Source organism: Lepisma saccharinum, chromosome 3 (assembly GCF_977018435.1).
Source record: "Lepisma saccharinum chromosome 3, izLepSacc3.1, whole genome shotgun sequence".
NCBI lineage: Eukaryota > Metazoa > Arthropoda > Insecta > Zygentoma > Lepismatidae > Lepisma > Lepisma saccharinum.
The window spans coordinates 131,033,427-131,048,239 of record NC_139231.1 but is presented as its reverse complement, the minus strand read 5'-3'; the positions used below and the strand labels follow the sequence as shown (position 1 = coordinate 131,048,239).

At 37.1% G+C, this 14,813-nt stretch overlaps 1 protein-coding gene across 2 annotated transcripts in view; it reads right to left on the bottom strand.

Moving 5' to 3' along the window:
* The window catches only part of pix (ATP-binding cassette sub-family E member 1 pix), a 32,962-nt gene extending 18,411 nt beyond the window's left edge, over positions 1 to 14,551 (bottom strand). Inside the window, exons 1-3 of one of the 2 annotated variants that reach the window (XM_083119408.1) lie at positions 14,429 to 14,551; positions 7,957 to 8,188; positions 3,611 to 3,826 (exon numbers count right to left, since the gene is read on the bottom strand). In XM_083119408.1, the coding sequence (XP_082975534.1) occupies positions 3,611 to 3,826; positions 7,957 to 8,169 (429 nt within the window). In that variant the 5' untranslated portion in view covers positions 8,170 to 8,188; positions 14,429 to 14,551. Of the gene's footprint in view, positions 1 to 3,610; positions 3,827 to 7,956; positions 8,189 to 14,409 lie in introns of both variants that reach the window. The other variant, XM_083119409.1, reaches the window with a different exon arrangement.
* Between the last annotated feature and the right edge of the window lie 262 nt (positions 14,552 to 14,813).

The window sequence follows — 14,813 nt, the reverse complement described above, 5'->3', positions numbered from 1 at the left end:
GGAGTTGTAGAGAAGAGAACAGTCAAATGCCTTAGGTCAGTCTCAGTGTAGCAGCTCAGTTCGTTTGTTGTCGTTCTGCTTAGTGTAACAATGTCTGAAACTTTACTGCAAAACTGGCTGAAGAAAGTAGAGAAAATGAAACCAGACAGAAAGCAATGGAAAGTGATGAGTAGAAAAGCAGTCACTATATGTAGGTATAATTTCTTGAATGGATATTCATAAGTACCAATATAAAATTTACTGACCGAGTATTCGATATAAAATTGCAAGTATCTCATGTAGAACCTAAGTTATTCACGTGTATCGTTGATGTGTGACCATTTTTGTGGCTCAGAGTTCTTACCTTTGTAAAATAAATTATATATTAGAAAGAGAGTTGTATTAGGTGTGTGTGGGGGGGAGGGTCCATGCAGGGTGTTTGCCTGGGAGCTAAGGTCAAATGGGGTGTCGAACCCGCAAAACAGATAAAAAGCATTAACGTCATACTGCCCTGTAAAATTACTGGCACCCTATTAAATTAAAGTTATTGTCAGTTTTCGAACACATAGAGATTTAGTAAAAATTGTCTTCCTTTTTTATCTAGTTGGTACCCTGACATAATGACATATTTAATTTTTTCCAGCTTTTCATAGGAAGTATAAGGAATTTAACATAAAAAGAAATTTAATTTACATTAAGTGCAAAATTTATATCTGACCATAGGTGCACCAGTGGGGCATGACGGCACTTGCCACTGCCTGCTGGGAAAACGTGGAGAGAAAATTTCTGTTTGGTTCATTGTGCTCTTTGTGTTAGAGAGTGAAATAAATGCTATTCAATTTTTAAATAATTGTAAATAAAGCATTACCTCAATTTAGAAGTGAAAATTCCTTGCCTTCCCTTTGCAGCTTTGCCATGCGTTTACTTGCACATGTTGTTTTGTTTTCTTTTAAGGCAAAGAGGCACATGACTCCAAATTCCTTAAAGTCTCTTGTTCAGTATTTGAAAGATAAACTCTCGACAGCGCCAAGCACATTTTGTCCAAAGTTTTGTAAGGGTATAAGACTTCAATATGAAATTGCTTCACCGATTTCGTTCAAAAGCAATACCAGGTATCTATCAAACGTGCATCCCAACTTTCAACTATATTTTAAAGTCTTCATGGCCATGCTCTAAATATATAGAGACTTACATTACTTTATTTCAGTTTGTGAATCATTGTTTAAACAGATTTGAAAACACCAGCAGAATTTGGAACTCATTCGCAACATAGAACTATTAAAATTATATATATGTGCATATATTCTAACTGAAGCTAGAACAGGAAGGACAGGTGTCATGTGCTGAGGTAAAGAAGACTCCGAACAAGCAAAGCAAGATTGTAAAGAGTGAACATCGTTGGATACTGTGAAATAAAAGTATTGTCACTATGTTTAATTAATAATATGCATTATCAGTTTGGAAAGAAATAGTTCCAAAAATTTTCTTGCTCACTTCGGTCGCAGTGTGATCATTCATTTAAGAGTCATATTGTATCTGTAGTTATTACTACTATTTCATATAGGCAAGCGCACACGCACCTATGCAATGCATTCTCACTGATATTTCATCGATGAATTGCCCCCCCCCCCCCCACCCAAATGAACTCTAAGTTACACCGACAAGAACCATTAACAAAATACAGTTAAAAAAATATTCCGCAAGTGTTCCCAATTTCTTTATAACTAGCTTAAGAATTGCATGAAATGATTCCTGGTAATAATATGTTTAAATTTTGCATTTTTCAATGTCATCTCTTGAGTTTTGTATAACGAATTGATTAAATCAAGTACTGAACATTATCAGAAAGTAATACTCGAAACAGACTGAAATGTTAACATTATCACAAAAATCTATTTTCCATCTTGGGCGTTACCCCCACACCCCTTCATGGCATGGTGCTAAGCACAGGGGAGCACTTTACTTTTTTTTTATCTTTTCCTGTATTTGACAACTTTTTACTTCTGAAATGTTACGTGAAGGAAAGGGAGGGGGAGGGGTCTCTGGAAACATCTATTAACAAATTGATAACCACTCTGCCACAGAAGCCAGTTGATGTGTCCATCATAAGATCTACACAAAATATTGTGGTAGGTTCACAAAAAATTGCGCATCCATGTAGTTACACACACATTTTGTTAAATAAAATGTTATTAGCATTATTGCCACATATAAAAAGATGCCAGTATGGTGTAAAAAAAAAGCACTGCAAATATATGCAAAAGAACATATATTAGAACTGAATAGATATCAATACTAATACTCTTACTGATTTCCATCAATACCAATTCTTCAAAATTGTAACATTCAAAGTTGTAAACATTGTAAAAGTTGGTAAAATACTGAATAATTTTAGTGGGTGAGTATTCCAATCCAATTATAAGCATCAATATACCGGAGTTTGGACTTGTAATACTAAAAAAAATCATGAATATAAAAATACCTGTTACATAATCACAAAATTCAAGTTTTTGTACCACACTTTGCACAGTCTTTAGTAAAAGGAATGCTATTTTAGATGGTTTTTTTAAAAAATTGGGTAGTAAAACTATAAAACTATAGTGTCTACTGTAGTATTTCAGTATCAAAGTGTTCACTAATAAAGTGGCCAATGTAATGTATTTAGGGATCAAACTTTTAGATTCGTAAATATATTATTTATGACAGAAATAACCTGTATTACGTATATCTTGTTCCTCATAGATACAATTACAGTATTTTAATAATGATATGACATGGTATCTACATCTGATTTGCAAGTAATTCTCACTTATACGTACATTATTTTCTCTTCATCTTGACACACATGTAACTCAGGTTCAACTGTATGTATGTATATGGAGTGCTCGAAAAATCTTCTTCAGAGCTAGGCGCCAGCTCTGAAAATCAGGCACGTGGTAACCACTTACTACATGCTAGAAGAAGCTGAGCATCACCGTATTCAAAACATCGCTAAATCATGTGATAAAGCGAGAAATGAGGGGTTGGGGGACAAAGGGTAAGAAATTGTTACTGATTGTATGTAATGTTCTGAATGTTGATAAAAAAAATCATTTGCTAACTTACGCTGTACAGCAATTTCAACTTAGAATCTTCAAAATTTCGTACATGGAAACTTAAAAAACCGCAATATTACAGCAAAAGGTCATAGTCGCCAGGCTGAAATTTTTAGTCGCCATGGCAACCTGGATTTTTCGAGCCCTGTGTATGTGTATGTATGCATTCTGAACATAACTTATAATTGTTACACTGTGCAAGCATTAGTATAGCCTTTTATCCATACCACAGTTACTTATGGGTCACAGTATTAGAACATTTCATAAAACATCATAAAATAAGTACAGTGGAACATTCATATTTCATGGTTCTGCTGGAGTAAAGTATTATAAAAGTTTTCTGGATTTTACACTTTCCTGCAATTTATGCTATTTTACCTTGGTTCCTTGAAAAACATAAAACCAAGGCTCCACTGTATTTAAAACTTTCAGATGAACATAAAGATAAAAGAATGCTTACCTTTTCACTTCATAAACTAAACAACAATATGTAACATGGCTGACAGAGAACTAAATATTGGTTCTAAAAAACTTACACTATATCTCCCCAAGTTAGGCTTCTGCTTTCCTGCTAATATTTTTAATGCTGTTGACTTTCCTATTCCATTTGTTCCAACCAAACCTAGAACTTCTCCTGGTCGAGGTATAGGAAGACGATGCAACTTGAAGGAATTCTGAGAATAACGATGTGTTGTGTCCTTCTCAAGATTGCTTGGAAGATTAATAATGGTGATAGCCTCAAAGGGACATTTCTGCAAATTATTAAAAAAAAAATGCATAAGCATCCACATCAGAATCTAATACGAGGGGGGGCTGGAAAGTTCATGAAATCACCCAGAAGAAATAAAAATTGGGAACAAATCATTGTAGCCATTAGAAAGAGCATATATTGTAAACCTCTTATCCTGTATATGATCCTTTCGTCATTTTTTTTTTTTTTTGTTTCACGTTCAGTAAGAAGAGATGGCAGAGGACCTAAGGAAATTTGAGAAGAATGAGCTTGCAGTGTCATCAAATTTTTCGTGTTGCAAGACAAATCCCCCTATGGATATCCATAAAACTTTGGGGGAACATGTCCCAGGATATACAACAGTAGTCAAATGGGTGAGGCGTTTTAAGACTGGACATGGTGAGACTGAAGATGAACCCCGCTCTGGCAGGCCTGCAAGTGCAATGACCAGGGAAAACATTGTCAAAGTTCACGACATGTTCATGGAGGATAGGCGCATATCCACTAAAACCATTGCTGCGTATCTGGGGATATTGCGTGAGCGTGTGGGTGTCATAATATCAGAGTATCTGGACATGCAGAAGCTCAGTGCGAAATAGATCCCAAAATGTCTGAATGCTGACCAGAAGAGAACACGGGTGCAGATGTCACGGGAGATCGTGCGCAAATTTCAACACCCTGATGATATTTTGCACTGTCTGGTGACTGAAGATGAAACATGGATTCACCATTATGACCCACAGACTAAATAGCAATCCATGGAGTAGCGCCACAGTGGGTCTCTTCGACCGAAAAACTTCCGAAGTCAAAGGTCAGCGGAGAAGGTTCTGCCATCGGTATTTTGGGATAAGGATGGTGTCATCCTCATGAAATATCTTAAACAGGGTGAAACCATCAATGCTGCTGTTTATTCCTAATATTTGATTGAATTGAAGGTGGTTCTGAAGGAAAAACATCTGGGAAAAGTAAGCCGTGGTGTGCAATTTCTCCAGGACAATGCGCCCTCGCACAAGGCCCATCAAACCATGCAATTGCCAGCGGATCTGGACTTTACCTGTGTACCCCACCCACCCTATTCCCCTGATCTGGCTCCATCCAACTATGACCTCTTTCCAAACCTCATAAAACATCTCAAGGGCACACATTTTCCATCCGAAGAGGCATTGGTTGAGGAGGTGGAGGGTTGGTTTGCATGGCTGGACAAAACCTTCTATTTGAAAGGGTTAGAAATGTTGAAATATCGTTGTGAAAATTGTATTGAGCTTCGGGGGGAATACATTGAATAATGTATTAAAATGGTTGTTCCAGCTGTATTTCTTCTGGGTGATTTCATGAACTTTCCACCCCCCCCCCAGTAATTATAAGAGAACATGGTTATATTTATTATACACCTAAATTTCAGTAGCTCTCACCATGTAGTACATACCATATGAATACATAACCCTCAGAGGTGAGGAAAGTTTAATGGTTTTACAAGGGAAGCCTGTGCTAGAAAACACATTCTTTCTGGTCTTAACGAATTTAGAAGTGTAACCAATTACCCTATGGGCTTATTTTTTTCATTTAAGAACACTGGAAGAAATGAAATAATGAGAATGGCAATATAGACTCACTAGCCGCCATTTTTTAAATTTAGTCCTTCAGAAGAGATCAAGAATCTTTGTAGAGATGATGATGATTTTCAATTGTCTGATGATATTTTGGATACATGATTACAATTTGACATTAAAATAATAATATTTATAAAAAAATTACTTGTTTTACATTAGTGTTTCAACAATGTAACATTATTGACAAGATTAATTGTATAACTGCTTCTTTCTAGTTTTGTTAAATTTACTACATTGTTAACTAAATTAATCAAACAACAAAAAATGTCTGATGAAGAGAGAGTGTGTTCCCCCCCAGTATTACATCGAAAATTATGTTTATGTTCTTGTAAGAACCATAAAATACAAGAGAAATAATACTAAGGGCTTCCTTAGAATATCCATACAATGTTAAATTTGTAATGCAAAAGTAACAAAGTAGCATACAGGAATAGCTGTAGTGAAGCTACTTTTTTAAAATATAGCTTTGTGATCGCTAAATGTGATGCCCGTGACACAGCTGTGGCATATTTTCTGGTATTGCACTTATCGTTAAGGTGAAGTTTAAAATGTGCTTGCAAGGATGAAAGTGCCATATACAGGGTGATTTTTTTAAAACTCATGGTTTTCTTTGTCGTGTAAAATTTGTAAATGAAGTATTATTTCCATGCGGTTTGTGGCAAATGAATAAGGAAGGATGGGAGATTTATTGGAGTATGTTTACTGGTTTATATGCATCCCAGGTAATATCGCCCACGCCTCAACAAAAACAGCAAATATTCACCAGTGTACCTTTCGCGTCTATTTGGTCTGGGGGTTTGGATGCAGTGCGGAGGTTTAAGTTTCCTCCTGTAGATAGCACCGTTGTCATTGTCAACAATAACCAGGAAACTGAGCTCTTATATTGTTGTGCTTTTGCGTAATTGTTGTGCTGAAAAGTTGCGTTATTGTGATCAGGACACACAGTAAGAATGGTGTACTCCTTGCAGGAACGTGTGTTTATCGTGAAAAGTTTTTGGAAAAACTGATTCTGTTGTTGCTACGCAAAGGGCATTTAGAAACAAATTTGCCTCACGTTCTGCCCCAGACATGAACACAAAATTGTTGCTAGTGAAGAAATTGGAAGAAACAGGATCGCTTCGGAGTGAGACTGGGAAGCATCGGACCCCGCGGGCAGGTGTGGAAGATGTCAGTGCTAGACTCTTGAGGTCGGCCAAGAAATCTCTCCGTCGTTTGTCACAAGAAACCGGCTATAGCTATTCAACATGTCAAAAGGCAGGGAAAACTGCGAAACTAAGGTCGTACAAAATTACAGCTGTTCAAGAATTGAAGGATCCAGATAAAGTTAAACGTGTAGATTACTGTAATTGGTTTTTAATGTTTACTGTGCGTAATCCTGATATTCTGAAAATAACGTGCTTTACTGATGAAGCCTGGTTTCATCTCTCGGGGTATGTTAATTCTCAGAATACACGGATATGGGCAGCTGAAAACCCCATAGTGTAATTGAAATTCCGTTGCACTCACAGAAAGTTGGGGTATGGTGCGCTGTCTCAGCATCACGTATAGTGGGTCCAATCTTCTTCAATGAAACAGTGAACACAGAGCGGTACAGGGCAATATTCATGGAATTTGTTGAAAGTTTGGACGACATTGAACTCACACAGGGTTATTTTCAACAGGATGGTGCTACATGCCATACATCGCATGACAGTATGGCACTGATTGAAAGTTTCTTTGCGAATAGGGTTATTTCTAAGGGATTGTGGCCTGCGAGGTCTCCAGACTTAACTTCACTTGACTTCTTTCTGTGGGGCTTCCTAAAGGGATGCCTACAAAACAAACAAAAACAACCCTACATCCCTGGAAATGTTGAAGCAGAACATTATCACTGAAATTGCGAACATTAGCGCAGAAACACTATGTCAGACAGCCCTTAACATGGAACGGCGTGTTCGACTTTGTTTACAGGAAGGAGGGCAACACTTTCAGCACCTTTTTTAAAGGTGAGATGTTATGTCATATGTCTGTGCCATAATTTTTATGTTTTATTTATGTTTGAGTGAATACAAAAAAAAAAGAACTCATTTTCATTAATTCAGTTTAGCAAAAATCCAATACTTCAATATTATTGTAGGGTACGCTGGTGATTATTTGCTGTTTTTGTTGAGGCGTGGGCGATATTACCCGGGATGCATATAAACCGGTAAACATACTCCAATAAATCTCCCATCCTTCCTTATTCATTTGCCACAAACCGCATGGAAATAATACTTAATTTACAAATTTTACACAACAAAGAAAACCATGAGTTTTAAAAAAATCACCCTGTAGTTCCATTATTTTTCAAATCCTCATAGTAATTTTAAGATATTCTTTGAATTTGTACATGTTTTGTGCACATAGAATGAAATTTAATTTTTAATGTTCTTTCCACATCTTAACATAAATTTCAAGCTTCATAAAAAGCTGAAATCTGTATACTTGAGAAAAAAAAGTAAAAAGTTTCAAAGGTGTATAGTTGGCCACCAACCAACAATTTCACTATGAATTCAGCACTTACCTTTACACATATTCCACATCCAATGCATAGTTCCTCAGATATTGATGCTATTTTGTCATTAGGTGTGACTTCAATGCAAAGTTTTCCCATTCGTACAACAGGACAAGATCTCTTACATTCTTGCCTACATCTTTTCGGCTTGCACTTATCAGTATTCACTATAGCTATTCTGGTAAGCTTATCACTTTCATCAACATTCCTGTTGCGTGGCATCTTTTAATACTGCTCTTCCCTGAAATGAACAAGAGATATTATACATTTGTGTAAAAATAAATATGTTTTTAATACATTTTAGACTAAGAAGAACTATTTTATATTAGACTGTGCCCAATAAGGAAATTAAGATGCATATGTGTGCAGATACACCTACAGCATGTCTGAAAAGTCTCCCTCCTCCCTTGGATTAAATGGTAAAATTAACTGTGTTACGTTCTTTTGTTGCAGTGAATGATGCTATTACAGGAGAAATGTGTGGATGTGAAACCTCATAGTTTCAATTCATACTCAAATAAATGATTGCCAACAAGTCTTAACATAATTATCCTGCAAGTAATATTGTACGAGATATATTCGAAGGCTGAACATTAAATTCTTCCTACATCTTCCAACAAATCACCATCAGAATTCATTGGTATTAAAATTTAACAAAATAACTTAATAAATCTCTTCACTTGCACATGATTGAGAGAAAAACCATGTACACAATATACTAAATAATGTTCAAATAACACTTACATGAAACCTAACAAACACTAGTTTAAAATTAAATTCTGGAGAAAAATATTCCAAACAGTATGGAAAATGAATAAATTATTTTATTGGAAACAGTATGATATAGTGAAAACACATTTCACTCGTTTATTTCCGAATTATTTACATTTGTACTTACCTTATATCAGGCGCGGCTCATGCATAATTTTCTTGGAGGTTCACCAAAATTATGCAAAGTGGACTTACCTAAACCTTTTGAGACACTACACGCTTTGGTTCGTAGCTAGAGATAGAACTGGGAAAATTATCAAATTTTGGCCGGTAGATTACTGACAGAGTTAATTTGCTTTATGTTCAGATAACAGTGACAGCACCAAGGAGTGTGTGTGTAGGGGGCGATCATTTTAATTTAAGATTTTCGGATGGTATTGTATTTAGGGGTATCTCAGAATTCAGAAAATATTATCACCTCAATTTTGCCTCTTCCACTCTTGCTAACTCTTTTCTGGTCCCACCACTGTCAAATAGACTATATTATTGGAACTGGATCCTGAACCTACAGTTAAAAATACAAATCTCTGCCTGCTAAAATGAGTGATCAAAGTGATTCGATTCTACTCTATGCAATATGGTAACTTCTCACACAGCAACAACTACACTCCTTCCAATACACAATCCACCTCACACCACTCAACATATCATCACGACAAATATATTTCAATCACCAGCCATGCACTTCAAAACAAACTAACAAGTATGGAGACAATGACACATAACAAAGTCAAATGCGCGTGTCCCCTTGAACACCATCTCGCACTATGGTATAACTGATCGCACAAAACCCAAACAACTTTTTGGTCGTCTTCTGACGTAAGTGCGAAATGCCTTCATTGTTAGGTTAGGCTTGAATAAAGTGTAAATACTACATTTTTGGCCAAGCACAGTAAAGCCCCAAAAATTGCAGTGTATATATTCTAAGACAACTAAACCTAAAAAGTCTAACATGTCAACGAAAGCATTTAGTCTGTCGTAAGGAGACCAAAAGGTTGTTTAAGTCTTGTCTGATAAGCGACCCCTCGCCCACGCGCTATTTCTGACTTTTCGGCTCCTTCCACCTGAAGTGTTTCCATCTTAAAGAAGAAAACTCTGAATGTGTAGGCAAGTTGTTTTCTATCATATTTATCTTATTTGTCCCATCATCTTTACTTCTAGCTTTCATTTGGGGTCACCTCTACATTTATATTACACCCTCTTCATTAATCTAATAAGTCTTGTAAAATATAAATAATACAATGAGAATACCAAATGAATTCAAATTGAAACACATAGTGCAACACTGGAAGAGAGAAGAGCGTGGTTCACTCCAGCTCGCTGGTGAAACAACGAACTGCGCATGTCCGTTTTGACGCGACGACCTTCCTCCAGTATCCGACTGCATGTATTTTCACCATATGTACGCGTCGAGCTTCTGCTAGCCGTCCTATGCTTTTAGCATGGTAGGGGTTGCCTTGCGGAGGTTCAGCGGAGACTTTGCACGAAACGGAACTAGAGGGGAGCTGAGTGGCTCTGGCCCGCAGTTTCTCCTTCTCACTAAGAGAATTTGGCACTCTACGCTTATGAACATCTCAGTTATTGTTTATTTTGTATATTACTGGGGGTTCACTGCACATTTGCGCTATACAGACAACCGTGCCTGCCTTATATGCATAGCAGAACATTTTTCAACTTGGGATTGTTTTTTTTTTTTTTCACTGAAAAAAGCATATTTTTTCACATTACAATTATTTATTGATCATTGCTAATTCGCTTTCATTACACACAATATGGCGGGCAAATCTTGACTCAAGTTGTCTATCATCAGCTGATATATGCATGCAGTGTTTCCAAACTTATGAACCGAAAAATGCCTCACAAACTATTCACAAAAGGTTTTTAAGCGAAAATTGATACACAAACCATTCACGGAAGGTTAGGATAGGTTCAGTTAGTTAGGTTAGGCAAACATCGAAAATTAAATTGCAAAAAAAAAAAACACGCTCACACGTCATCTTGTAAAACTACCACATGGTTGCTACACTAACACTCATTAACCGAAAAATGCCGCACAAACTATTCACAGATGGTTTTTAGGCTAAAATTGATCCACAAACCATTCACGGAAGGTTAGGTTAGGCAAACAGAAAATTAAATTGAAAAAAAAAAAAAAAATGCTCACATGTCAGCTTGTAAAACTACCACGTGGTTGCTACAATAACAGGGGGTTACATAATCGAACGCATGGAACATTTGATTCACGTAGTCGACGGTAATGGTGGCACGAGCTATCGTGCAACGGAGATACATTAATGTCGAAAATTACATTATTTACCGGCCAAATAAGTTGCACGAATGTAAAAAACACGGTAACAGTAGTATAAGCCGGAGACACATTAAACTCGTTTATTTTCAAATAAAAATCATTGCTACTTACCTCATATGCATACCGGAACATTTTTCAAGCTGGGGATCACTTTATTTCCACGAAAAAAGCTTCATTTTTAACATTATAATCATTTATTGGTCATTGCTAATTCGGCGGGCAAATCTTGACTCAAGTCAGCTGATATGCAGTATCGTCAGCTGATGTGCAGTGTTTCCAAACTTATGAACCGATAAATGCCGCACAAACTATTCACAAGTTTTTTAAGCGAAAATTGAGGCTACACTCTACTTTACGTCCTTATCTGCATGGTGATTGCTTCTTTGTGTTCGCGGTGCAGCACCCGGCATTTTTTCAGGTAAGTATTTTTTTTTGTTTTTACACTTTCTGTTCACGATAGCCCCACTATCCATTCATGGGGTCGAGGTATGCCTACGAGGTTAGGTTAGGTTCCATTAGCACTCATTTCACCCCTAAATATGTGCTTCATCATCTAAAAAATTCCTCAGTACGTTCAATTACCCATATCCGGACAACATCGGTTTTTCTCGATTCACTCCTTCATGAAATTTTTCCTCGCTTTGGGATTTACGTTGTTGAATTCCTTATAAAATAAGCTTTCCAACGATATATGATACGTATTCCTTAGGAAAAGGACGTAAACTAGAGTCTTACCTTAAATTGGAAAAAAAAAAATGCTCACACGTCATCTTTGTAAAACTACCGCGTGGTTGCTACACTGACAGGGGGTTACATGATCGAACGCACGGAACATTTGATTCACGTAGTCGATGGTAATGGCGGCACGAGCTATCGTACAACGGAGATGCATGAATGACGAAAAATACCTTACTTACAGGACAAATAAGTTGCACGATTCGAAAAAACAATTTCCCCGGCTTCAGAAAGTCCTCAAGAATGCAATTCCGTAAGTACTTTCTCGTCTTTTCTCCTGTAAATTTTAAGAAATCTGTCTCCGGCTTATACTATCGATACCAAAAACACTATTCCCAGGTCCACAGGAACTCAATTCCGTAAGTAGTTTCATGTTTCTCCTGTAAATTTGAACAAATGTGTTTTCACTAAATCATAAAGTGGAAAAAAGTGCTTCCCTGTGCACAGCATCACGCCATGAAGGTGTATAGCGGGTGTGGGGGTAACACCCCACACTTTCTTGATCCGGTCGTGAATGGGGTGATGTGATCAGCATCATGCCCCTGACCGCCTTTACCCCCCAGGGTTTCCCCCAGGTACCCATGTTATTCGATGCTGGGTGGGCACCGGGGCCGCTTCCATCGTTAGAAAAGTTCCCGGATTTGAACCGGCCGTGGATCGAACCCGGGACTTTTAGCATGGTAGTCAGCCACGTTACCGACTGAGCCACCGCGGCCACTAAATCATACTGTTACCATTTAATTTGGGATTGAAATTTTGGTAGGTAAATTTCTCGTATCGGACAAACGGATTTCTTCAAATTTACAGGAGAAATTACTTACTAGCAAATTTCAGCCGTTTGTCCGATACGAGAAATTTACCTAAATTTTTACATGGTTCGATTTCTATTTATGCCTGCGAGACCATACTTCCAAGGCTTAGTGATTACTTTATTTGGTAACATTATTGTATGAGGGAAACGGATTCCTTCAAATTTCCTTCAAATTTATAGGAGAAATACTTACAGAAATCAGTTTCTTGAGCGTTTTTTAAGTTCCTGAATGTAGATTTGATCCATTTTAATGTGAATGCGTGTTGTTTTCTGCGAAAATCTCTGTCCAACACGCTGTTTCTGCTCCTGCCATTAGCTTTCTGAACGAGAGTGCAATGTTCTGTGTGTTAAGATTATGGAACCCCGTAGCCAGTGTTTCAGCCTCGCCGTGTTTTCACTAGAACCATGTGTCGAGTATTTTAATTTCTTTTGGAACGCGTTTACAATACCGGACTCTCCAATTGCTATGAAATTTCGCCTACTCTCTAATTGAGACCTCCTAATCACGAATCTGCATGTAATAATTGGCGGTCAAGTATGGAAATCGATAAAAAAACGAAATAAACTGTTTTCTTAACGTAACCCTACCATAAGAACAACAGCTCCACGGAACAAGCCATTTTCCCCGAATGGGTGTCACTTATCGCACAACACTGTAGCAACATTGTTTTCTGACGTCACAGGAGAGAGCTTTTTCATGTTAGGCAATACAAGGTAACGCGTCTCTTAGCGAAAATATTAATTTTTCTTTGTATTTATGCTAATGGAACCTAACCTCACCACGTAGGCATTCCTCGTCTGACGTCTATATTCAAGGTTGCAAGATTGTTGTGCATAAAGGAAGAGCATTAACGAATTGCGAAAGAAAGATGGTTCCGAATTGCTGTGTATGGACAATGAACGTGGTAAATCGCAAGGTTATTTTACAAGTTCTACACGTAAATGCGACGTATTAGCATAATTTCAAATCCGGGCACGAAAGTAGATATTTTCCGGTGAACGAGGTTGCAACACTGCATAAATCGACAAAACACTCTCAGAACGACCCCTAAACCAGTATGCTATCACGGCCATAATGTGTTACAGATTCGAAACAAGAAGTAACAGTAAGTACTCGTAAATAGAAGAAATAGACATTATCTTAGTTAGAAATGCATTATTTCACCTTAAGAAATGTTCCGCATTCGAAAATAACACGTTAGCAATGTAAAGAAGTCCGAAATATATGATTCGTAGGTGTTTCCCTCATACGATAATAGTACCCTTTGTTTCCTGTGATCTTCGATACAGACTTGACCCGTCCGCTTTATATTATAAAATGGCAGAGCAGAATACAGTGGTGGATTTTTCAAAATTTAACTTATGTTCTTGCAATTAGTAGGGAAACTATCACAACATCCACTGAAAGAAATTCTTAAAATTTCCTCGAAAAGGTACATAATTCATATAGTGTCAAGCAAGGTCACGTCACGTCAATGGTCGCAGATTGTTGTACTTAGTTAATTATTAGTAATTCACAATCTCAAAACGATTACAATCATCAGCATGTAGGAGACATTCATTACACTTAACAGCTTTAGTTTTTGTCTATGCATTTAAAACAACCACTGCACAAAACGAAGATAGGTCATAGCACACATACTACTGAAGCATGATCATGTGGAACTCCTTCAAACAGATTTTCATGCCTGGATCACTAATATGATCATACGCCTTAATGAAAACATACACTTATTATTATGAACATAAACACATTCCACTTGGAGCAAATTCCCAGTCATAAATTGGAAAATTCGTCTCCAATAAGACATTTTCTGTCAATTCCTTCAACACTCACACTTCTTTCTTGTACTTACTTCTTTCCAAAGAATATATAATCTGTGGATTGGACAAATGGCAAACTTGTGGAGCATCAAACAGGTTATACTGTCGGTGATTAATCTGTGCTTATTTCACTGAACGGCGGGCGTTTTGGTTCATTTCTCGATTTTCTCTGTAAAATTATTTAAAAGCAAAGAATCTTGCGATCACACGAGTGTAATAAAGATCAATTTCAAATAACAAGGACAAAATTCTAATTGGAATACAAATTAACATGCATTCGTGCCCGTGCGTCGCAAGCAAGGAGACAGTGGTCAACGAAAGTTAATTGTAGGTGGCAGCACAATAGTTGTATCCTCACGTTTTTGAATGGTACATTTAAATACATGGGTAATGTAATTTGATGCTGAACGTGCTTTT